This window comes from Babylonia areolata, chromosome 27, assembly GCF_041734735.1.
Source record: "Babylonia areolata isolate BAREFJ2019XMU chromosome 27, ASM4173473v1, whole genome shotgun sequence".
Lineage (NCBI taxonomy): Eukaryota > Metazoa > Mollusca > Gastropoda > Neogastropoda > Buccinidae > Babylonia > Babylonia areolata.
This window is the reverse complement of record NC_134902.1, coordinates 5,373,301-5,398,767: the sequence shown is the minus strand read 5'-3', so window position 1 is coordinate 5,398,767 and position 25,467 is coordinate 5,373,301. Positions and strand designations below refer to the sequence as shown.

Genomic DNA, 25,467 nt, shown 5'->3' with positions numbered 1-25,467 from the left:
AATTGCAATGCTTTTAAAAGCGAATATGTGAAATGCTTTTATTTGAGAACATATGCTTATTACTCTTGTTTAATCAAGTAATCCGCGTGTGTGTGGGGTGGGTGGGGGTGGGTGGGTGCGGGTGTGTGCTGATTATCTGGTTGCGGTTTTCCGTAACGTATCTTTATTCTTATCTTATCTGTCTATTATAATCAATGTGCAGTATAGTAGGCTATGTTTATAATTATATTCAAATAATGTTTCTTAATTCTTTCTGTTTTTACATTAAGAATACTAGTTATTACCTGCAGTGTGTGGATGTATGTATGAAACGGTGTATAAGATATTTGTTTTTACATTTGTATCTTCGTAATATTCGTAAAAGCTGTTGTTGACTTTTACAGTTATGGTCCCCATGTTGTTTACTGGTCTATGTTGTGATAATGCACCTGACCAAATTTCTCCAGTTGGAGATAATAAAGTTATTCTTATCTTATCTTATTATCTTATCTTACGTACCAGCTGTATCTTGAATTATGTCTTCTGACTGGTCATTGCACTACCAGTAGACATTAACCGTCTGTTTGCCAGAGCGGTCAGAAACGGACACGAGGGCGTGGGATGCGTGAACTTGGCGTGGAAAAGTAGGTTTGTTTTATCTACTTGTTTTCCGAGACTACTTAACAGTATCTGGGAATTTCGAGTCCTGTAATTCTTTCCTCCACTGGAAGCCTGTGGAGACGAGGCAGGATGTGCTGACCGAAACGATTCCAACGCCAGTCTGCTTCCACGGTATCTCTGTCACTGCCCCTCTGTTCCGGTTGTCCACTCCCTCTCGTTTGGAGCAGGCTCTGTACCTAAGCGCGCTGGGTTACGCTGCTGGTCAGGCATCCTGCCTGGCAGATGTGGTGTAGCGTATATGGATTTGTCCGAACGCAGTGACGCCTCCTTGAGCTACCGAAACTGAAACTGAATCTGTACCGCTTTTGCTGACAGAGGAAGACAGACTCAAAGTCATAGATAAGCCAGCAGTGAGACAGTCATTAAGCACTTACACACACACTTTTACACACACACACACACACACACACACACACACAGACGCACACACACACACACACACACACACACTCACTCACACACACACACACACATAAACATAGACAGGACAGACCAGAGACTGAGACCCGAATCTTTCAATCGATCTTCTCTCCGACCACGACATGAATAGCTGAGGAGAGACACAAGGCAAAGCATTCCACGTCCCGGGATGTGCGAGCATAATGTGACGGCCGGTTCATTGTCGTCACTCCCTGATTTTGTTTTGATAAAACAGCTTCAAACGCTTTCACCCAGGGCACACGCCAGCAGTGGCTTTGAGAGAAAAGCTGTGTGTCGCAACAGGGAGGGAGAAGGGAACACGAAGGCTATCATCACCCGTCGATCCGTTGTGGAGCAAGGGAGATGACTGGTGAAATAACCAGGTGGGGGAGGGAGGGAGGGGGTGGGTGGGTGGAGGGGTGGGGGATCCAAACAAAACAACAACAGCCATGAAAACGTAAGTGTTGACACTTCCTCCTCGCTGCGTCTTTGCCCTCCCCTCAAAGCAGGGCTGTTGGATGACACACGGCGAAACAAAGGCGGGGAAACGCACGGAAGCAAAGCAGAAGCCGCGGTGAACGATTTCTGGTCATTCACTGTGGGCATGGGCTGCGTCTTTGTGGCGTGCTGCGGTTCCCAGAGCCAGTGTCCTGTCTTCAACAGTGAGAATGTTTTCCTTCTGACCGGCAGTTGTTTTTTGCCGGGTGGGGGTCCTGTCCTCCTTGTTTCCTTTTTCTTTATTCATCTCTCTCTCTCTCTCTCTCTCTCTCTGCCTCTCTCTCCCCCCAGTTTTGTCAGGGTTGTCTTGTTTGATTTCAAATTAGCGCAATTTGAGAAAGCATCACAAATGAGCCTGCACTTTTTCCCCTCCCACAAATGTGCATAAGGCCATCATCTCCCCATCCCCCAACACCTCCCCCTCTCTCTCCCTTTCTTCTGGGTATCACGACTGACCAGTCGCAATTATCAAGTTCAGAAAAAGACACCCCCGCACCTCCCCACCCCCCCGCCCCCGTCCCGACAAAAAAACCTAACAAAATATCAAGATTTTATGGGGGAAATAAATGGACCAGTAAGACCGAAAATAAGAAAAAGAGAACAAAAAGAAAAGGGAAAGGCCAGAAACAAAGAAAGTGAAATAGAAGAGGAAATTTCGGGGACAGAATTTCCAGGTGGGGGATACTACTTTCATTGACAAAGCCCCAAGCTGCCCATGGGGAGGAGGAGGTCCCCATAGTCTGGATCATTTCAACGTTCTGCTCGGAAACTGTCCAAACATTTACCATCTAAACTTCAGAAACTTCAAATCCATGCAGCTAGACTGGGTGCGTGAACTGAATCACTTATGATCCCCTCTGGCTTAGATTCTGCTCATTGTGACTGAAATAGGACAGGTCTGATAAGGTCTGGTGAAATGAGATGGGATGGGTAGAGACAGAGACAGACAGACAGACTGACAGAGACAGAGACAGTGACAAAGATACAGAATCAGACAGGCAGACAGACAAAAGCAAGTTTTCTCAGCATGCAGTGACGGGAAAGTGACGACTTTGCGTCGCTATTCGTGTTTGCCCATTTGGATTGGAACTGGTCAGCTGTGACAACTGAGTGGTACACAGTGAAGGGAAGACATAGAAGTGGGTGGAGAAGTATGGGTGTGAGAGTGTAGTGGAGACAGACAGAGAGAGACAGAGACAGACAGACAGACACAGAGACAGAGAGACAGACAGAGACAGACACAGAGAGACAGACAGATAGAGAGACAGAGAGAGAGAGAGACAGACAGACAGAGAGGGAGGGAGGGAGAGAGACAGACAGACAGACAGAGACAGAGAGAGACAAAGACAGAGACAGACAGACAGACAGAGACAGAGAGAGGGAGAGAAGGGGAGAGAGGGAAGGGAGAGGGAGGGAGAAAGCGGGGCGTGGCATGCACATGTGTTGGCGCAAAAACCGCCACAGTTTCTTGCTACTATGGAATCAAATAAGATGAGTCTCATACAGTTCTGATGAAATGAGAATACGAGAAGGCAAGAGGGGAAGAGAGAGAGAGACACACACACACACAGACAGAGGTGGGGTGAGGTGGGGATGAGTTGGTGGTGGGACCGCACACATGCAGATGTAAAAAAACAAAAAAACAAAAAAAACAACAACTGGAGGCTTATTTGTGATGCTTTTTTTTTAATCCACAAATTTAAAAGTAAACAAAACAAGACGGTGTGAGAAAACTGTAGGGAAAGACACAGAGAGACGCAGACGCAGATGATTTATTCATTAAGGCCATAGCCCCATATGAATGACGGGCGATAACAAGATATACATACATTACCGTAACTGGCAATAAGCGTTCAACTGCTTACACAATTAGACTATAGAAATTAGGACAATACCATTTCTCTTAACTTGAAAGCTTTATATAAGTACAATGCGAGATTTCTTATAACACCGTCGTTAGATGAAGACACAGAGAGACAGACAGAGAGAGAGACAGAGACAGAAACAGACTGACACACACCCAGAGGGATAATAAGCAGAAGAAGAAAGAGAAAGAAAACGAGGACAGCCCCCCCACACCCCCACCTTCACCTTCCCCCCTCCCCCTCCCACCCCTGTCCCTCCACCCTCCCAAAGAAAAAAAAAAAGGTCAGAAGGAAAACATTCTCACTGTTGAAGACAGGACACTGGCTCTGGGAACCGCAGCACGCCACAAAGACGCAGCCCATGCCCACAGTGAATGACCAGAAATCGTTCACCGCGGCTTCTGCTTTGCTTCCGTGCGTTTCCCCGCCTTTGTTTCGCCGTGTGTCATCCAACAGCCCTGCTTTGAGGGGAGGGCAAAGACGCAGCGAGGAGGAAGTGTCAACACTTACGTTTTCATGGCTGTTGTTGTTTTGTTTGGATTCCCCCCCCCCCCTCCACCCACCAACCCCCTCCCTCCCTCCCTCCCCCACCTGGTTATTTCACCAGTCATCTCTCTTGCTCCACAACGGATCGACGGGTGATGATAGCCTTCGTGTTCCCTTCTCCCTCCCTGTTGCGACACACAGCTTTTCTCTCAAAGCCACTGCTGGCGTGTGCCCTGGGTGAAAGCGTTTGAAGCTGTTTTATCAAAACAAAATCAGGGAGTGACGACAATGAACCGGCCGTCACATTATGCCCGCACATCCCGGGACGTGGAATGCTTTGCCTTGTGTCTCTCCTCAGCTATTCACGTCATGGTCGGTGGGGAGTGAAAACAAATTTGATTGAAGGATTAAAATCTCGGTCTCTGTGTTTCTGTCTGTGTTTCTCTCTGTTTGTCTCTTTTTGTCTCTGTCTCTCTCTCTCTTACACACACACACACACACACACACACACACACACAACACACACAACAACAACAACAACAACCAACACACACACACACACACCACTCACACACAACACACAACACACACACACACACACACAACACACACACACACACACACACACACACACACACACACACACAACACACACAACAACAACAACAACCAACACACACACACACACACACACACACACACACCACTCACACACAACACACAACACACACACACAACAACACACACACACAACAACACACACACACACACACACACACACACACACACACACACACACCACTCACACACAACACACACACACACACACACACACACACACACACACACACACACACACACCACACACACACACACACACACACACACACACACACACACACACACACACACCACACACACACAACACACAACACACACACACACACACACTGTAGGTTGAATCAATGATGAAACGTTTCATCCAGCCCTGGCTCTTTGTCAGGGTCTATAACGCAATTTGTTTCACGTGCCCTCATAAAATTCCACTGTCCTGCCTGTTCGCATCTCAGCTGCGTCCTCCAAAAGTCAAGGTCAATGAAAAATGGACCAATCTGTCACCATGGGCGATCGGAAGTGACCCAAGTGTTGGTGATAATAAACTGATCTCATCTGGAAAGGATATGGACAGCGGATTTCTTCTCTGAGTGTTTATTGTGCCATTAATCAGTCTGGAATTGAATCAGAACATTTTGACCAAAGAGTTTCTTCGTTAACAACGTAATACACAAACACGCCACCACCATCATCAGCAGGCATGTTTCCTTTCGATATAACTTTTGCTTGGGGGGTGGGGGGGGGGGGAATATTTATTTAGGTTAATGTTAATAAGCCTAAAAACGTACTTCGTTTCGAACAGCCCCTCCCTATACACCACTACACCTGTACCCACCCCCCTCCCCCTATCCCCACACCCCCTGCCTGGTCCCCACTGTCTCTCCAACTTTCAGAGAGACAGACAGAGACAGAGAGACAGACAGACAGAGACAGACAGACAGACAGAGAGGGAGGGAGGGAGAGAGAGAGATAGAGAGAGGGAGAGAGAGAAACAGACAGACAGAGACAGAGACAGACAAACAGAGACACTGACAGACAGACAGAGACAGAAACAGAAAGACAGACAGACAGACAGACCGACAGACAGAGAGGGGGAGAGAGGGGGAGAGAGGGAGAGGGAGGGAGAAAGCGGGGCGTGGCATGCATTCACATGTGTTGGCGCAAAAACCGCCATAGTTTCTTGCTACTATGGAATCAAATAAGATGAGTCTCATACAGTTCTGATGAAATGAGAATACGAGAAGGCAAGAGGGGAAGAGAGAGAGACACACACACAGAGACAGAGGTTTCGAACAGCCCCTCCCTATACCCCACTACACCTGTACCCCCCCACCCCCCACCCCCCGCCCCCTACCCCCACGCCCCCTGCCTGGTCCACAGTGTCTCTCCAGCTTTCTACCTGAATGTAATTACCAAGTTTCAAAGTTCATCCACCTGGATCAGAGCTGCGTGCCCATGAGTGACTGGTGTATTGTAAATGCTTTGATTTGTCTCTGCGAAAGATCCAACGCCATATAGATATTATTATTATCATGATTACCATCATCAGCAGTGGTTGTAGTAGTAGTAGTAGTAGTAGCAGCAGTAGTAGTACGAATGCTTGTTTGCTCATTAAGGCATTTGTGCTTACTTAACTCACTCAGTACGGCCAGTCCTCTCTTCTCCTCTACACAGACCCCTCGGATGTCCAGTGGGTGTCTGAATGACCCAACCTTTAGCTTCCGTCGTCAGAATTGTGGTTTTCTTTGTCAACATTTGCATCTTCAGTATAAGATTACAATATTTTGATGATGGTAATTGGGGTGAAACGCTGTTAACGTCGTCTCTTTCGCCGTTCGTGTAGAGAGAGTTAAAGGTTTGACATCACTGCTGGGTGTTCAGGGGTTAACCTCCTCTGACTGTTGACAATGTTCCCCCACACACCATCAGACCATTCCACAGTCCAGTTCCCAGTTCATCAGACATGAGCATCATTCATCACATTCGCCAATAACAATGAGAACAAAGTTGATAAAAGAGGACAACTCAACGAGAGAGCCACGGCGACCATCGAAAGTCGTGTGGCAAAACTTTATTGGGGGGAACAAAAATATTCCCTTAAAAATATGTTGCTATCAACAGTTGGAACGTGACATCCGCCAGATGTTTGCGCTGAATGAAAAGAGGAAGGCAAAGAGAAAAATCAACTGCCTCACAGAAAACAAGCTTGAGCACGCAAGTGCGTGCAACAAATGATTGACAGTTTTTGAGGGGTTTTATATTGTGATGAACAACAACAAAAAAACAACAACGTTTTTTGATAGATAAATGAATAAATTAATAAGACAAAAGAATAAACCACAATACAACACAGCGCAGCACAGCAAACACACAACACACACAGCACACACACACACACAGAGAGAGAAATGAGAGAGAGACAGACAGACAGACAGACAGAGAGAGAGAGAGAGAGAGAGAGAGAGACTGAAAACTAAACACTGAGCACTGAACAGTGATAACACATAAGACGAGAGACAGACAGACAAAGAGAGAGAGAGAGAGGGAGAGGAAGACACTGAACACTGATAATAAACAAGACAAAATAATAAAACACAACACAAACAGAAGAGAAGAAGTGTAAGACAGAAAGAGACACAAGCAAGCAAACACACACACACACACACACACACACACACACACACACACACACACACACACACACACACACACACACACACACACACACACACACACACACACACACACACACACAGAACACTGAACACTGAAATGTTAATGTCATTAGCTGTAAAGCTCTAGTGACATAGTAGGTACAAATCAGAACAAAAATGGTGCAAAACGAATTAAAAAAAAATGGTACAGAAATGAAAACAAAAAAACATAATCAAAGTAAACTAAACTACCAAGGGATAAGCGGCACTTTGGTACTTTGTCATTTGCTTAAAAAAAATCCATGTGGCAGGCGGGTGAGAGAGAGAGAGAGAGAGAGAGAGAGAGAGAGAGAGAGAGAAGAGAGAGAGGAGAGAGAGAGAGAGAGAGAGAGAGAGAGAGAGAGAGAGAGAGAGAGAGAGAACTAAAATTCTGCCATTATTACACTACCACTATCCACTGTTGTTTTGTTTTTGTTTTTTTTAATGTGGTAGCTGATTGGGAGGTTCACAAATTCCACCCCGCATGTCTGTCTCTGTCTGTCTGTCTGTCTGTCTTGTCTGTTATATCTGTCATCGAACAGCGAATGCCCGTGCACGCCTGCACTTCTCAAGCGATCGATTTCAAATTTGGCACAATGGGCTCTTGGGACGTCCGTGAGGTTTGGGGCATATTTGGTCTGGGCGTACCTCGTGCTACAGACTGCCTCGCCTGGCCTGGAGGCGCCCAGGAAACATGTGCTGATGGATGAGTCGTGACCAACCAGCTGAGTTTGCTGTACATGCTTCTCGTCGCTCCGCTCGGGGAGGGAAAGCTCAAAACTTTTTTTTTTTTTTTTTTTTTTTTTTTTTTTTGCTGCCCCATCATCTGCACCGTTTCAGTGGCATTACTCCCACGCCGCTCATTTTAGATTCCCCCATACACGGCCACACCCGGGTTCATCCGTCGCAGTTCCAGCGTCGGCAGTCCACAGGGAACCATCGATGTTAGGTCGCCAGGAGGGCCACACACCAGAGGAGACCCTGCACTGCTGCTGAGTCACTTCTGTGGTGTTCAGTGGTGCCTGTTCTGTTTTAACGTACTTAGGACACCACCTAGTAAGCCCCCTTCTAACGACAATAATGGCTTAGTCGCGGAGCCAGACTGAGTGAGCGTCCCTCCCAGAGTGGAGACCGCCACCACGTCCCTCAAACAACAGCCCCCTATGAATCTTAAAGTTTAACTCTCTCCATACGAACGGCGAAAGAGACGACGTTAACAGCGTTTCACCCCAATTACCATCATCAAAATATTGCAAGCGGAAGGCTCTTATACTGAAGAGGTGAATGTTGACAAAGAATACCACAATTCTGACGACAGAAGCTAAAGGTTGGGTCATTCAGACACCCACTGGACATCCGAGGGGTCTGTGTAGAGGAGAAGAGAGGACTGGCCGTACTGAGTGAGTTAAGTTAATGGAGCGCTGGAGGATTGAACTTCGGCATGCTCAAGTTGTTACCATTCATTGATATCATCACTGTTCTTCCTCATACTGTTTGCATGTTCTGTAACCATGATAATCACCAACACCATTTTTTGATAAACTGTCATTATCCTTACTATCATCGTCATCATTGTATTGTTGTTATCATTGTCATTACTACTGCCACCACCATTTTCTGTTACCATAATAATCACCAACACCATTTTTTGATAAACTGTCATTATCATTACTATCATCGTCATCATTGTATTGTTGTTATCATTGTCATTACTACTGCCACCACCACTACTACTGTTACTACTTATGTACTCATACTGAATGTTCTTGTAATGTTATCAATATCCATTCCCTTTTTTTCTGACAAAAGCATCTTTTTCTGTGGAGCAAAAAACAACCATCACTAAAAACATACAGCTTTCTAAGTGACACGACACGAAATCTGTAATAATCATATTCAAATTCCTCTTTCCCCCGTTTCAGAAATGTAACTCACCCATGTGCAGTTACACAATCACCATGAAGAGTTTGAGTATGAAGTGCATACGTTTGCCAATGAGTACTGAATTCGTCTATACTGTGGCCAACATGATGGTGACTGGTCACGGATATTCAAAGTCCGATCCAGTCTCTCCGCTCTCGCTTTGCGTTCATACATTCAGTACGGCGGATTTGTGACTGGAACTGTGTGGGTGGGGTGGGGGGGATGGGTGGGAGGGAGGGGGCAGTCGCATGTAGCATGTTTGAGTTGTGGATCTGTTGAAATTTATGCACCGAGCCAGAAAGTGGTGGGGGAGGGGGGGGGGACTGGAGGGACGGCGGGTGGGGGGTAGGGGTGCAGACAAGTCAATCCTGTATAAACCAGGGTAAGTAGATAAGTATGTAAGTAGGCAAGGAGGCGGGAAGAGGGTGGTGTGTGTGTGTGGGGGGGGGAGGGGGTGTTGAGGTGGAGAGTTCTTCCCTAAAGGACAGTTTTGCTGATACCCATTTCCAGACTCCACCCTGGGAGAAGGTGGAGACGAGATGGAGAGACAGACAGACAGACAGACAGTGAGAAACAGACAAAGACTGATAAAGACAGACACAAACACACGGAGAGGAGAGAGAGGCAGAGAGACAGCGACAGAGAGACTCTGACAGAGACAGAGATAGAGACAGGCGTGTTGAAAATACAATTCCTAGATTTTTATACACATTAACAACAGGTAATGCAGCACCATCATAAAACCACCGTTCTCTCACACTTAAATATCCACCTTTCCGAAATACTATGATGTTACTTTTAGGCATGTTTACCTTTAGTTGAAGGGATGTTGTTGCACGCTGTAAACTATTTAATTGTGTTTGTAGGCCTATAACTGTCTCTGAAATCTAAATGACATCGTCGGCTAACAAAGGAATGAACAATTCAAAAGCATCAAGTGAAAACATAGCACAATGCCTATCATTATCAATTACTTCTATTGCTAATTCGTTTATGAATAAAAACAAAAATGAACTGGGCTGCATACATCACCTTGTTTAACCCCAGAAGTGCATGTTACATAATCTGTCAATTTGCCACCACATCGCACTCTAGCTTTCACTACATCATACATACTTTTAATACACCTATATAATTTACCTGCTATACCATTCTTTAAGAGGTCTGGCCAAACGACATTTCTATTTAAGGAATCAAAAGCTCTTCCGAAGTCTATAAATGCTACATATAGTTTACGATTGCATGAAAATTGTTTTTGAACTAGAGCTAACAGGGTGTACATTTGGTCGATTATGGAAAGGGAGAGGTAGAGAGAGAGAGAGAGAGAGAGAGAGAGAGAGAGAGAGAGAGAGAGAGAGAGAGAGAGAGAGAGAGGGATGTGAGGACACTATCCAGAAGCATCCACAGGGAAAAGCAATGCCCGTGGATAACTTCCCCTGGCGAGCAACGCGCTTTCCGATCCTTTGCCGATTAACTTTTTGTTTTGCTCTGTAACTTTTCACCGAAAAGTGAATTTTGATTTTTAAAAATATATATCTACATAACAGATAAAAGACTTATTGTTATAGTGTGGCTTGTGGGCTTTGTTAGAAAAAAGACTTAAAATATTAACAGTAAACGAAAATATCCATAAATAAATGCTTTTGTATGTGGGGAGGGGGGGGGGGGGGGCAAATACGTCAAGAAGGCAAATCAATCAATCAATCATCTGAAGGCTTGTAAGTTGTACTGTTTTCCAAACGGCCAAGATACATACTTTGAAACATGGATATCCTGTGGACCTGTGATTCGTGTGCAGTCAGCACGTTCGAAAAAAAAACAACAAAAAACAACAAAAAAAACCCACACATGCGGGAAATGAGAGGTGTGTACTGTGTTATTTTCAAAGAAAGAGGGGCAGACAGACAGACACAGAGAGTGTGGGAGGGGGAGAGGAGAAGGGGGCCGGGGGGGGGGGGGGGCAGACAGACACAGAGATAGACAAATGCACACACACATACACACAAATATTTACACACACACACACACACACACACACACACATATTTACACACACACACACACACACACACACACCACACACACACACAGAATGAAGTCAGAAAAAACCCCAACTTTTCTTCCAGTTTAGAAATGATTTTTGTGTGTGTGTGTGGGGGGGGGGGGCGTGATATGACATAGAGATAGAATAACAAACAAAAAAAACCAACAGAAAGAAAGAATGATAAAAAAAAATAATAATAAAGAAAAAAAAACCGCGGATAGAGAAGGAGGAGGAGAAGAGAAAAAAAAAGGGAAGAATGAGATCCTCTCAATCACACGGACTTCCGCTGAGGCAAGTACAAATGAGCGGATCAGCCAAGCTCGCCAAGAAACCAGCCCTGAACATGGAGCAAGGACGAGGAAGACGCAAAGAGGAGATGGGGGTGTTACATCAGAAACCTCGTTGAGAGGTGGACGGTTGTGAGGGGCGGAAGGGGCTGGTGGGGCGGGCAGGGATGAGGTGGGGGGTGGGGGGGGGGGGCATCAGAAACCTCGTTGAAACCTCAACTCCGCTGCGACTGTGTATGACTTTTTGCCTCTCTCGGGGGATTGCAGGAGCTTCCGGGACATCTTTCGGGGGCCCTGTCGCCGTGCCTGGGATGGGATGACACCGTGATTTAATTGTTTACAGCATGACAAACGACCCTGTTCTCTGCCTAAATCACTGAGAGGGGGGAGGGGGGGGGAGCCCGGGTTACTGATGCTGAAACATGCAAACAGATCGATTCGGTGTGATCTGATATGAAGTGTTCTGGGACTCTGCAAATTTGGGTGTAAGACAGAACGGAAGCACGAGGGGGAAAAAAACAACAACAAAAAACCCCACCTGAATCTGTTAACTAGAGCGGGCAATGGTGGGATTTGCTAACGACTGATGAGAATGAGGAACAGCTCAGGTCGCCTTTGGCATGTTTGATTCTGACGAGGCGAGCGTGAATTTGTCAGGATAACGCTGTGACATTCTGATACAATTTCAGAGGGCAAAACTTGAATGGGGTCGACCCGTGCATTGACATTGGATGGCGATGGATTTAGATATCCTCTCTTTCTTTCTTTGTTTTTTTCCGTCTTTCTTTCTTCATTTCTTTCTTTCTTTCTTTCCTTCCGTGTATGTATGTGTGAAGAGAATAAGGGCGTATCGTGATCACAACAGGCCAGCGTTTGTTTAATTTTTTTTTAAAGGGGGGGGGGGGGGAGATGGATACAAAATAACATTAACGATAACAGACTGAAGGAAGTGGGTAAGTTAGAGAGAGAGAGAGGGGGGGGGGGGTAGAGACAGAGAGAGAGAGGGGGGGGTAGAGACAGAGAGAGAGAGAGATAGGGGGGAGAAACAGAGAGAGAGAGAGGGGGGGAGAGACAGAGAGAGAGAGAGAGGGGGAGAGAGAGAGAGAGAGGGGGGAGAGACAGACAGAGAGAGGGGGTAGAGACAGAGAGAGAGAGAGGCAGGGAGAGAGAGGGGGGGGGAGACAGAGAGAGAGGGGGGGAGAGACAGAGAGAGAGAGAGGGGTGGGAGAGACAGAGAGAGATAGAGAAAGAGAGAGAGAGAGAGATTGTTACAACCCCACGTAATCCCGTTTATCCCACGTTAGTCGACTTTTACCAAGAGTCTTGTAGTCTACCTCTTATTGTTACAATCGCACCATCACCAACAGCGATAAAGAAAGGGAAAAGAAAGAACAGAACAATAAATCTACATATTTTCAACCAGATTTCACCAGAAAATATACACGCATATTCCAATCAAATAATAATGGTATTTATATAGCGCTGAATCTTGTGCAGAGACAAATCACACGCATGCATAACTCTAAAACTGAAGACAAGGAAGAGGCAGGGTAGGGAGGCTATATTGGGAAGAGGTAGGTTTTAAGGCCAGACTTGAAAGAGCTGTGTGCGGAGACCTGACGAAGCGAAGGAGGAAGTTCATTCCAAATGCAAGGTTCCAGAGACAGAGAAAGAACGGCGTCCAACAGTGGAGTGTTTGAATCTGGGTATGGGTCTTTTCTTTCTGAGGACGAGTCGGGCAGCAGAGTTTTGTTTGCGCTGAAGGGACTGAATGGATGAAGCAGGCAAATCAGACAACAGAGGAAGAAGACACTCACGACAGTCAGACAGACAGACAGAAATTCAAAAGGAAGGAAGAAAGGAAAAAAAAAAGATGGATAGATAGAAAGAAAGTGAAGAAACATGACAGTTTCAGTTTCAGTTTCAGTAGCTCAAGGAGGCGTCACTGCGTTCGGACAAATCCATATACGCTACACCACATCTGCTAAGCAGATGCCTGACCAGCAGCGTAACCCAACGCGCTTAGTCAGGCCTTGAGAAAAAAAAGTGAATAAATAATAGATAAGCTTACATAAATAAATAAATAATAATTATGACATTAAAAAAAGGGTAGTAGTAATGACAATAATAATAAAATAATAATAATAAATAAATAAATAAATAAATAAGACAACAATGATGATAAATAAGCAAATAAATGTAAAACATGAAGACACACATTCACACATACACCCACACATGCATAACAAATATGCACCAAACATGCACCAGATATGAAAGCACATGACAAACATATGAAACATGACAAACATTGAATGAAAGGAAAACAGAACTAACAGTAACAGGTATGTTGCAATATACTCCATGACACGAAATTTCACTGAGGCGTGTACAAATGAGCCGATCAACACCATTGGAAAAAAAAATTACAAAATTGGACAACAAGGCGGGAAAGCTCTCAATAATCAAGCTCCAAATTTTCAGTTTCAAAATGGCGTGAAAGCGTGCATACCGGTCCATATACGTTCCACAATACATCTACTTATTTAACCCTTTCACTGCCAAACTCGCATTTATTCAGCAGCTAGGTAGAGGACCCATGTCACTGAAGGGGTGACCAGATCATGGCTCTGTTATCCATGAACCTACTGCTCTTTATGTTCGGTGGTAAGGATAGGCCATATTTTCTACACATCACAGGGGGAATCTCCAGCTGTTCTTAGACACCATATTTTCTGTGTTTATAGCACACGGGAATTTTGCACTCTAAACTGACTGGCGGTGAAACGGTTAAAAAGGAGCTGCCTGACCCACGCATTAATACAACACGCTAGTCAGGGTCTTGTGAGCCTATCATATACTCATATGTATGAAACATTAGCTCAAAATAAAATAAGACAAATAAAGACATAAGTAAATACACCAAATTACAATAAGACATAAAGAGGAAGGCAAACAGAAAGGAAAAGTAAGAACAAAAATTAATGATACACGATCATCCAAAAATCATCCAGTAATGTCGCTGTGACAAGGCGTAACTTTGTGTCTCGCTCAGCAGAACTGGACTGGAGAAGAAATCCACTGTGACAGGAATACACACACACACACACACACACACACACACACATATATATATATATATATATATATATATATATATATATATATATATATATATATAAGCATGCACTCAAGGCCTGACAAGCGCGTTGGGCTATGCTGTTGTCAGGCATCTGCATAGCAGATGTGGTGTGGCGAATATGGAGAAACTGAAACTGGATTTTCAGGAGTGAACATAGCAGTGCTTAGTTCGCTTAACGTTAAGAATGGTTCCAAGTCCACACCGATTCCACAAACTTAACTACATTCTTAACGTTAAGAATGGTCCCAAGTCCACGCCGATTCCACAAACTTAACTACATTCTTAACGTTAAGAATGGTCACAAGTCCACGCCGATTCGACAGACTTAACTACATTCTTAATGTTAAGCATGGTCCCAAGTCCACGCCGATTCCACAAACTTAACTATATTCTAACGTTAAGAATGGTCCCAAGTCCACACCGATTCCACAGACTTAACTACATTCTTAAAGTTAAGCATGTCCCAAGTCCACGCCGATTCCACAAACTTAACTACATTCTTAACTTTAAGCATGTCCCAAGTCCACGCCGATTCCACAAACTGAACTACATTCTTAACGTTAAGAATGGTTCCCCAAGTCCACGCCGATCCCACAAACTGAACTACATTCTTAACGTTAAGAATGGTCCCAAGTCCACGCCGATTCGACAAATTTAACTACATTCTTAATGTTAAGCATGGTCCCAAGTCCACGCCGATTCCACAGACTTAACTACATTCATAACCTTAAGCAAACTTAGCGCTGCTAAGATCACCCATGCAGCCCAGCCCCTGGGAAGTGGCAGAAATCTCTGGATTCTTTTGATCGCTGCTGCCAGGATTAAATTCTGTGAGGCCATGATCCAACTGATAAACCGCTCAGCTTAAGTACCCTTAGCCTCAAACCACTGGGCGAAAAAAAAAATCTTGTGTAATTTATTTTGGAAGCAACAATTCGATTTGTTGTTATTTGAAATGAAGCGTTTCAGTGGTGTTGACAAAGAGTTTACCGTGGTGGGACGTACTGGCCATTGAAGAGAACGCTGGCTGGTTCAGTGTCTTTTAGGGGGGGAATTGATCAAGGCGATGCAGATGGGAGGTTCTCAGGGTAAAGTGTGGTTTTCAATATCAATGGAGAGGTGGGGGGGCTCGAGGAAGGGAGAGGGAGAGAGAGTCTGGAGAGCTCTGGTGTTGTGTAATCTCGCAAGGCACGGAGTTTTGAAGTCGTCAGCGGCGTCAAGAGGCTGTTTTATCGTTCGTTGATCCCCCTTCTATGATCCTTGACTCAGAACAAGTGAATGGACGCATGCGACGTGACTGACTGGAAAACAAAAAATGAATGAAAACTGAAAGAAAAAGACATTCTAGAAAGGATAAAAGATGAGGCAGGTGGGAGGAATTTCAGACAGCGATGTGAAAAAGAAAACATAAAGAGAGGCGAAAGGAATACTTAGCAAGCAAGCAAGTGACAGAAGGGAAAGAAAAAAAAAAGAGAAAGAAAATGGGAGGGGGGAGGAGAGAGAGAGCGAACAGCAATTTCATTAAACCGCCGCCTATCCGCTTCAGAAAAGTATGTGGAGTTGATTTTGGCCATGTGAGACAACATGTGTATTTCCATGGTAACAGATAGAGGGGGTGTTGGCCATGTGAGACAACATGTGTATTTCCATGGTAACCGATTTATGAAACAAGTAAAACAGATCTTTTAAAAGGATGAAAATAATCAGAGGTTGAACAGATGTTATATAAATGAAGAGGATTACAGTCATGTGAGGCGGCATCCATATTCCGATACTGACTGATTTATAAACAAAGTAAGGTAGGTATCCTTTAAAAGAATGAAAATAAACCGGGGAGGAACTTATGTTGTCATACAAAACAGGTAAAGTAGATTCCCTTTTAAAAGGATGACAATATAAACAGGGAATGAACTGACATCATGTTACAAACATTCTCAAAAATACTTTACCTACAGTTTGTCTTTCTGTTCTGTTTCAGAACCCACCCCCACGAAACCACGGCCGCCGTCACCATTGCATCCTTCTACCACCCACGATGCTGACCAAACTCTTCGGACCCACCACCCTGCTCGCCTTCCTCCTCCTCCTCCTCCTGACCACCACAACCCTCCCCGCTCACGCCGACGACCTCAACAGCGAGCAACCGGCCGAAGACAAACCAGACTCGTCCCCGAAAGCACTGGCCGATGCCACTCCCGAGAAAAGAATGGGCATGGACACCAAAGCCTTCTTCGGGAAATTAGGGAAGCGCGAAGGAGAGGAAGAGGAGAGCGGAAGCCAGGATCAGGAAGAGGAAGAGAAGCGAGGAATGGACCCCTACGCTTTCTTCGGGAGGCTGGGCAAAAGGCAGGGGGATGATGAGTCACCCTCTGGAACGGAACAACAGCTCAGTGATCAACCAGACAAGAAAGGCATGGACAGATACGCGTTTATGGGACGGCTCGGAAAGAGAGGCATGGACAGATACGCGTTTATGGGACGTCTGGGGAAAAGAGGCATGGACAGATACGCTTTTATGGGACGGCTTGGAAAGAGAGGCATGGACAGATACGCGTTTATGGGACGTCTGGGGAAAAGAGGTATGGACAGATACGCTTTTATGGGACGGCTCGGAAAGAGAGGTATGGACAGATACGCTTTTATGGGACGGCTTGGAAAGAGAGGCATGGACAGATACGCGTTTATGGGACGCCTGGGGAAACGGGATGATACCAACGACAAAGAGACCGCGACACAGGAAGAGCAACTGACGACAGACGATGAGCACACCCAGACTGCTGCGGGCCGCACGAAGCGTGGACTGGACGATTTCCTGCTTTCCCCGGACCTCGACAAACGTCGCATGGACAGCATGATTTTCGGACCTCGACTGGGCAAACGAGAGAGAATGGACAGCATGATGTTTGGACCGCAGCTGGGCAAGCGAGGGAACATGGACAGTATGGCTTTTGGACCACGACTGGGCAAGCGAGAAAACATGGACACTATGGCTTTTGGACCTCGACTGGGCAAGCGAGAAAACATGGACGCTATGGCTTTTGGACCTCGACTGGGAAAGCGAGAAAACATGGACACTATGGCTTTTGGACCACGACTGGGTAAGCGAGAAAACATGGACACTATGGCTTTTGGACCACGACTGGGTAAGCGAGAAAACATGGACACTATGGCTTTTGGACCACGACTGGGAAAGAGGGAGTACATGGACAGTATGATTTTCGGACCACGACTGGGCAAAAGAGAAAGAATGGATTATATGATGTTTGGACCGCAGCTGGGCAAGCGAGGGTATATGGACAGCATGGCTTTTGGACCTCGACTGGGAAAGAGGGAGTACATGGACAGTATGATTTTCGGACCACGACTTGGCAAGAGGGAAAGAATGGATTACATGATGTTCGGACCGCAGCTGGGCAAGCGAGAGAGAATGGACAAGTTCATGTTCGGCGGAAGACTGGGCAAGAGAGCGGCGACCAACAGGAGGTAAATGAATCCTTTTTTTTTTTTTTTTCATTCTTAGCTAAAGGTTTCTTTGTAAAGTCTTACAGCAGACTGGGCCTCTGAGTGGGCTGTACCATTAGTCCAGAGGTTTCTTCAAGCAGGGCACTAAAATCCTCTTTTATCTTTAAGCACCAGGATACGTGATAGAGCAAAATTCATCACTTCCTTCCTCAGTAAAATCTTCATTTGCAGCCAATGCAATGGGCTGTAAATTCTATGCTGGGAACACTAGTGCATTGTAAGTGGTGTCTTTGGGCTAAATACCACAGGGTACATGTAACTGTCGCCACCGAGTTTCAGTTTCAGTTATTTCAATGAGGTGTCACTGTTCGGACAAATCAATAAACGCTACACTACAACTGCTGGGCAGATATTCGACAGCAGAATAACCCAACGCGCACGTCAGGCTTTTGAGGGCATGCATAATCATATATGTACCTTATATATAGCGCGTTTCTTCTACAGAATTTTCCCAGAGGACAACACTTGGGTTGCCATGGGTTCTTCTGTGCGCTATTTTCGTGCTGCACTCGGGACATCGGTTTTTGAAATCGTCTCATCCGAATGAGGATCCGCCCAGTTTGGTTTTCCAGTAAAACTTTGGAGAAAGGGGTGACGGCAGGATTCGAACCAAGACCCTCGCGGTCACTGTGTCGGCAGATAAAGGTCTTAATCATCCCACCACCTTCCGCCTTCGAGACGCATGACAAGACTCCTTTCAGGAAGCGAAACAGAGATAACTTACTGCCCTTTCCAGGGGAGGGCAACCACCCTGGCTCAGAGAGAGAGAGAGAGGAGGGAGGTGAGTGTGAGGGACAGACATTTGACATTGTTGCTTATAGTCCAACGAGACTGCATAGGGCCGTATCCGGACTGCTCAACTAAAATAGAAATGAAATGAAATAGAATAACATAAAATGAAAAACAAATAATAATAAAAACAATCAAACGCGCTGAATACAAATTTCTGTCACCTCTGTAAATAAAAAATAAAAGCAAAACAACATAGTTCGTGACATATTCTTTAACCATTAAGCTCCATAAAACAATTGTGAACAATGGTGTGCCGAGAACGTCAGCTCTTCTGCCTAATCATCCCAGGATTTTTTTTTAATGCGAAAAAAAGGATAAAAAACACAACAACAAAAAACTTCAAAGCTACACAATAAATACACAAATGGTCATATCGGCAAATAACACTGCAGAATGGACAGCTAATACTCATCCCAGTGTTTACAATATCACCAACCAGTCCCCAGAGCAAAACAGCACACCACAGATTGCAGATAAGAGAGAAAAAAAAGTGTCAAGGCTTGCTGGAAAGAAAAAAAAATAAAGGATAGCAGTTTACAAAGGCAGACAAGGAAGACAACAGCGAAGGAACAAAAGGGGCGCAAACAAAGACAGCGACAGAAAAGAAATTTCTAGCACAGAATTTCCAGAAGGCGATGATGCTATTTACGGCATCCTAGGGGGTTAGGGGAGGGGGGGGGGGAGGGAGAGAATTGAAGTATGGGACATAGCGAATGATTTGACCCCTTGGACGACAGCAAATGAGGGCCATAAACGGAGTATGGCTGCCTACATGGCGGGGTAAATAAAAAAAAACAAAAAACGGTCATACACGTAAAATGTTACATGTCTGTCTGAGTGTGTATGTGTGTGCGCCTGAAATCTGATTGAATGACACGGGAAACGAATGATGAGCGCCCAGTGGCAGCCGTCAGTCGGCTCTATCCAGGAGGTAGGCAGCCTGTGGTGAAAATGTCCCCGTGTATGTAAAGCGCTTAGAGCTTGGTCTCTGACCGAGGATAGGCGCTATAGAAGTATCCACATCAATCAATCAATCATCTGAATTCTGAGTGTTTTGAAATACGTCAATGCTGATGTGACGGCAGTGTCGTTTCCCGAAGACTCGTCAGATATCTCAGCACAAACAGCAGTGAACCATCCTCCACAGTCTGTGAACTGTAGACACCACTTAACTCACTCAGTACGGCCAGTCCTCTCTTCTCCTCTATACAGACCCCTCGGATGTCCAGTGGGTGTCTGAATGACCCAACCTTTAGCTTCCGTCGTCAGAACTGTGGTATTCTTTGTCAACATTCACCTCTTCAGTATGCGTTCTGCTTGCAATATTTTGATTATGGTAATTGGGATGAAACGCTGTTAATGTCGTCTCTTTCGCCGTTCGCATGGAGAGAGTTAAAGGTGTGCTCAGTTGACAGGAAGAAAAATGACAATCCAATGACTGATCAAACCTGTCCACAAAGGGTGATATGGCGAAGTAATGTACTGCTACAAAGGAAAGGTATTGGTAACTAATCAGTCTTTTCACTTCATAAAAAGATATATCCAAAGCGATGCCTCTCTCTGTCTCTCTTACTATGTCCCTTTTTATCCCTCAGTGTGTGTGTGTGTGTGTGTGTGTGTGTGTGTGTGTGTGTGTGTGTGTGTGTGTGATTATAATTATGTTGCGTGCGTGTGTATATGTGTGGGTAAACAGACGACTGAACAGTATACACACGCACATACATATATACCCTGTTAACTGAATCGCCTCAACCCCCCCCCCCCCACCCACCCACCCCCAATCCCCCCCAAAAAAAATAAATCAATGGTAATTAATTAGCCTGGTAAATGCGCTCCCCACCCACCCCCCACCCCCTTCCACCTCCTCATAAACACCCCTACCTTCGATCCCGAACTAATATATTTTGTCATATCTTGTTCTGATATATAGTCGTGAAATAGCCTTCGCGGCCGGCTAGATTTTTAACAATCAGTGAAATACAAACAAAAAAAAAGTAAAAAAAATAAAAAATAATTTGGACTCCAGCGAACTACCCAATGTGGTGTTGATTGAATAAAGCTTGGTGCCTTTGTTACTTTTCCGTTTGCTATTCTTGGCGATTCGATCCTTTTTCGTTTATCGATTTATAGTCTGTTCATCTAAGGTGATGATATTCGACTGGAAATAAATGATATTATTATTATTATTATTTGGATTATTATCATTCCTATCATAATGATGATTGCTAGTATTAATTAGAGATATTCGAATGAAAAGGGGGCCGGTTGAGGTGGAGGGGAGTGGGGGGGGGGGGCAAAGGGGGGGGGGGGACTAAGAAAGAAAAAGACAGACAGACAGACAGACAGAGAACAGAATGTGGAAAAGACAGAGTGCAAAATCTAAAATGGAGAGGGTGGGTGTCAGTGATTGGAGAAAGAAAAAACATAATATTGGAAGGGTGTGTGTGAGAGGCGGGACGGGGGAAGCAGGATTAGGACCAAAAAAAAAAATAAATTAATAATCAAATATTGTATGCACTACTTACTACTTCCGTAGATTATTATTTGAAAAGAGGTTCATGTGGGGACCTACAATAAACGACCAACTGGACTATTTAACACATAACTAGCTAACTTTAATAAAGAACACTTTGAAAAATATAACTTTTTCCCAAAAAATGTTAACATTTGAAACTGGTAACACGTGTTCCGTAATTTCTGGAGGCAAAAAAGGTTTCATTACTAAACAGCGGGTTAACTCACTCAGTACGGCCAGTCCTCTCTTCTCCTCTACACAGACCCCTCGGATGTCCAGTGGGTGTCTCTATGACCCAACCTTTAGCTTCCGTCGTCAGAATTGTGGTATTCTTTGTCAACATTCACCTCTTCAGTATGAGAGCCTTCCACTTGCAATAGTTTGATGGTGGTAATTGGGGTGAAACGCTGTTAACGTCTTCTCTTTCGCCGTTCGTATGGAGAGAGTTAAAAAGTGCTCTACCGTCAAACGTCCCAGATCCTTTCGTTTATAGCTGAGACGGGTTTCAAGCACTGTCTGGATTTACGACTCCTTCGATGGTAAGTCATAATCCTTCTTTCAGGGTGGGCAAATCATCAGGCATGCCCTACTTTCATATCAGTGGCGTTTCTTCTTCAGCGAGTCCTTCGTTTCTTAAGCGGATAATGCGTTTACCAAGCGCGACCGTCTCGATTCTTTTCACAAATTTAGAGCCTGCCATTTTGTGCTGGGTTTGTGCCATTCGCGACAGTTTTATATCCGTGATAGTTCTTCAAAAGGGGGGGGGGGGGGGGGGGATGTGTCTGGCGAGCCTGCAGGCCGAGTTTCAGTTTTGTTTCAGTTTCTCAAGGGGGCGTCACTGCGTACGTACAAATAACACACGCTGCACCACATCTGCTAGGCAGATGCCTGGCCAGCAGCGTATTACCCAACGCGCGTAGTCAGGCCTTGAGTGCATGCTTGTATGTTTGTGTACTTGGCAGAGTGGATTTCTTCTACAGAAATTTTGACCAGAGGACAACACTCTAGTTGCCATGGGTTCTTTTTTTCAGTGCGCCAGGTGTGTGCTGCGCACGGGACCTCGATTTATCGTCTCATTCGAAGGGCTAGACATACAGTTTGATTCTCGAGTCAAACGTGAGGGGAGGGGGGAAAGGGCGAGAGCGGGATTCGAACCCAGACCCTCACGTGCCATTTGAACAGAAGCTTCTTCTCCTTCTTCTTCTTCTGCGTTCGTGGGCTGCAACTCCCGCGTTCACTCGTATGTACACGAGTGGGCTTTTACGTGTATGACCGTTTTTACTCCGCCATGTAGGCAGCCATACTCCGTTTTCGGGAGTGTGCATGCTGGGTATGTTCTTGTTTCCCTAACCCACCGAACGCTGACATGGATTACAGGATCTTTAACGTGCGTATTTGATCTTCTGCTTGCGTATACACACGAAGGGGGTTCAGACACTAGCAGGTCTGCACATATGTTGACCTGGGAGATCGGAAAAATCTCCATCCTTTACCCACCAGGCGCCGTTACCAAGATTCGAACCCGGGACCCTCAGATTGAAAGTCCAATGCTTTAACCACTCGGCTATTGCGCCCGTCAAACAGAAGCAAGTGACTTACTCTACTGAATGAATGCGAATGCGAATCATTTATTCATTATCAGGCCATAGCCCCTGGTGAAGGAGGTACATGGACAGTTAAGCAGGTAATAGCATATATACCAACGATCACGTCAAAAGAAACTGGAGCTTTAACCCTTTCACCGCCAACCTCACATTTATGCACAGGCGTGGTAGAGGACCCATGCCACTGAAAGGTGACCGTTCATTGGTCTGTTATCCATGAACCTGCTGCTCTTAATGTTCGGTGGTAGGATAGGCCATATTTTCTATACATCGCAGGGGGAACCCCCAGCTATTCCTAGCCACTGTCTTTTCTGTGTTTAGACCACAAAGGGAATTTTGTACTCTGAATTGACTGGCAGTGAAAGGGTAAAGTCATACTGTCAAGACAATACATTATCTCTAATCTTAAAAGCGTTGCTCAGGAAAAAAACATGACCAATTCCGATCGTCGTTGTCTTTGACAACAACAACAACAAACTTGATCTAAAGGCGCGTGGAAGCCGGTGATATTTTGACTGGCAAACGTCGGTCCGACATCACTAAGAACTGGACGGCACGAGACACAGATGCTACTCAGTTTTCCTAGAATTGTTTATTTGATAGACAAATTCAAATTCTGTAATAAATTTCTCCGTGTGCACTACTACTACTTCTGCTGTAGCTACTACTACTACTACTACTACTACAATAATAATAATAATAATGATAATAATTTCTTTTTCATTTTGCACTTTCGATCTTCTAAAAGCGCCTTATATTGACGTGTCAGTCGTCATATACACAAACACATACACACACGCAAACACACACACACACACACACACACACACACACACACACAAATAAAATCTTTTTTTTCAAACGCATGGAATATACAAGGATCCACAAAACACAGAAACAGAATGGAGCGCATTACTTATGTAGAGACTGCCTGAAGAAACATTTATTCAAGATTTGTTTTTACGGATGGGAGTGAAGGACTGAGACGGACAGAAGAAGGCAGAGAATTCCGGGTTTGTGGAGCTGACGAAATACAAGCTCTCCCACCGTGTATCCAAGTTCCAACTGTTCAAAACGAAGCAGAACCGTTTGTATGTCTGTAGGTAGAGCCGAGCTCAAGTGACGATAAACTGTTTTTGCTGGATCGCTGTTTTTAGCTTCTTTGTATATATATATATATATATATATCTATGTATGTATGTATGTGTGTGTGTGTGTGTGTGTGTGTGTGTGTGTGTGTATGACAGTCAGTCGTGTCCGACTATGACAATCAGAACAGCAGAGGAGGCAACTGCTGTTCCGACTATTTGGGCTAGAATTTGATTATAGTGGAGAGTGTCTTGCCCAAGTTACGTCCCCACTCTCTCGGCCAAAAGGGGTTTTAGGACAGTCAGCGTTGGGATGGTTCCCAAAGGCCAACTAGCCCACAAGGCTGCAGCACTAAGAGCCAGTGCAATTTTGCCTCCTAGTTTGAGAGTCATAGTCCTTCACAAAAGACTAAGCTGTAAATGGTTTCCCATTGACTGGAGAAACCATTGATAATACATATCGTATTTATAACCAGCCTATGAAAGCAATAATTAATCCCAAAAAATTAATGGACTGAAAGAAAAAAAAATGATTTGATTTGATTTGAATTGATTTGCAGGTAGCCGGTGACCACGGCTCACCTTCGCCTCGTCGCCAGACGGGAACCGGCACTGGTGACGTCACAGAGGGCGGTTACGTCACGCAGCGGGTGTGTGACTGTACCTTGACATTGTCGACAGTCAGCCAAAGCCTGGCGTCGTGCTGATTCAGCTTCCCTCGCACCTCAGTGAATGCAATTCCGTTTGTGAGATTCAGTGCTGGTACAAAATAATATTATTAATAATTAGCCTATCTATCAACTGACCTTTTTATGCAGGATAGACGGAGTGAATTTACAGACTGCCAGGTTCCTTTTTCGGCAACTTAACGTGAACGGAAAAAGGAGAGAAAAACCACCATCATTTCCTTCGTCCAGTACAAAAGAAAAACAGTAACGTGGTTTTCTTTTTTTTTTCCCCCTGGATCACAAAGAACACATGAACTTACAAAAACTGTTATGATGCAGTTACCTTTCTGTTCAGGAGGGAAATAGTACAGACGTTCTCAACCATTTTAGTGTTCTTTGAAACAGGTTTGAATAAAGAGTTAAATGAACACCAATAACTTGTTCTTTGTCATTTCTTCAAAATTGTACCAGTAAATTTCTGAGCCTCTCTCTCTCTCTCTCTCTCTCTCTCTCTCCCCTTTTCTTCTTGCTTTGTTACTTTTAACAGGCTATTCCAGTTACTATTCTTATTCGTCGTTCTTATTATTTTATTTCATTTCATTTTATTTCTTTATTTTCATGCTTTGTGTCATTCTTTATTTTCTA

The 25,467-nt window shown here is 44.8% G+C and overlaps 1 protein-coding gene across 1 annotated transcript in view; it reads left to right on the top strand.

Moving 5' to 3' along the window:
- Positions 1 to 25,245, top strand: part of LOC143301461 (uncharacterized) — a 108,841-nt gene extending 83,596 nt beyond the window's left edge. The window contains exons 2-3 of the mRNA XM_076615765.1: positions 16,612 to 18,116; positions 24,715 to 25,245. Coding sequence (XP_076471880.1) covers positions 16,669 to 18,116; positions 24,715 to 24,718 — 1,452 coding nt within the window. The 5' untranslated portion in view covers positions 16,612 to 16,668 and the 3' untranslated portion in view covers positions 24,719 to 25,245. The remainder of the gene's footprint in view (positions 1 to 16,611; positions 18,117 to 24,714) is intronic.
- Positions 25,246 to 25,467: the final 222 nt, after the last annotated feature.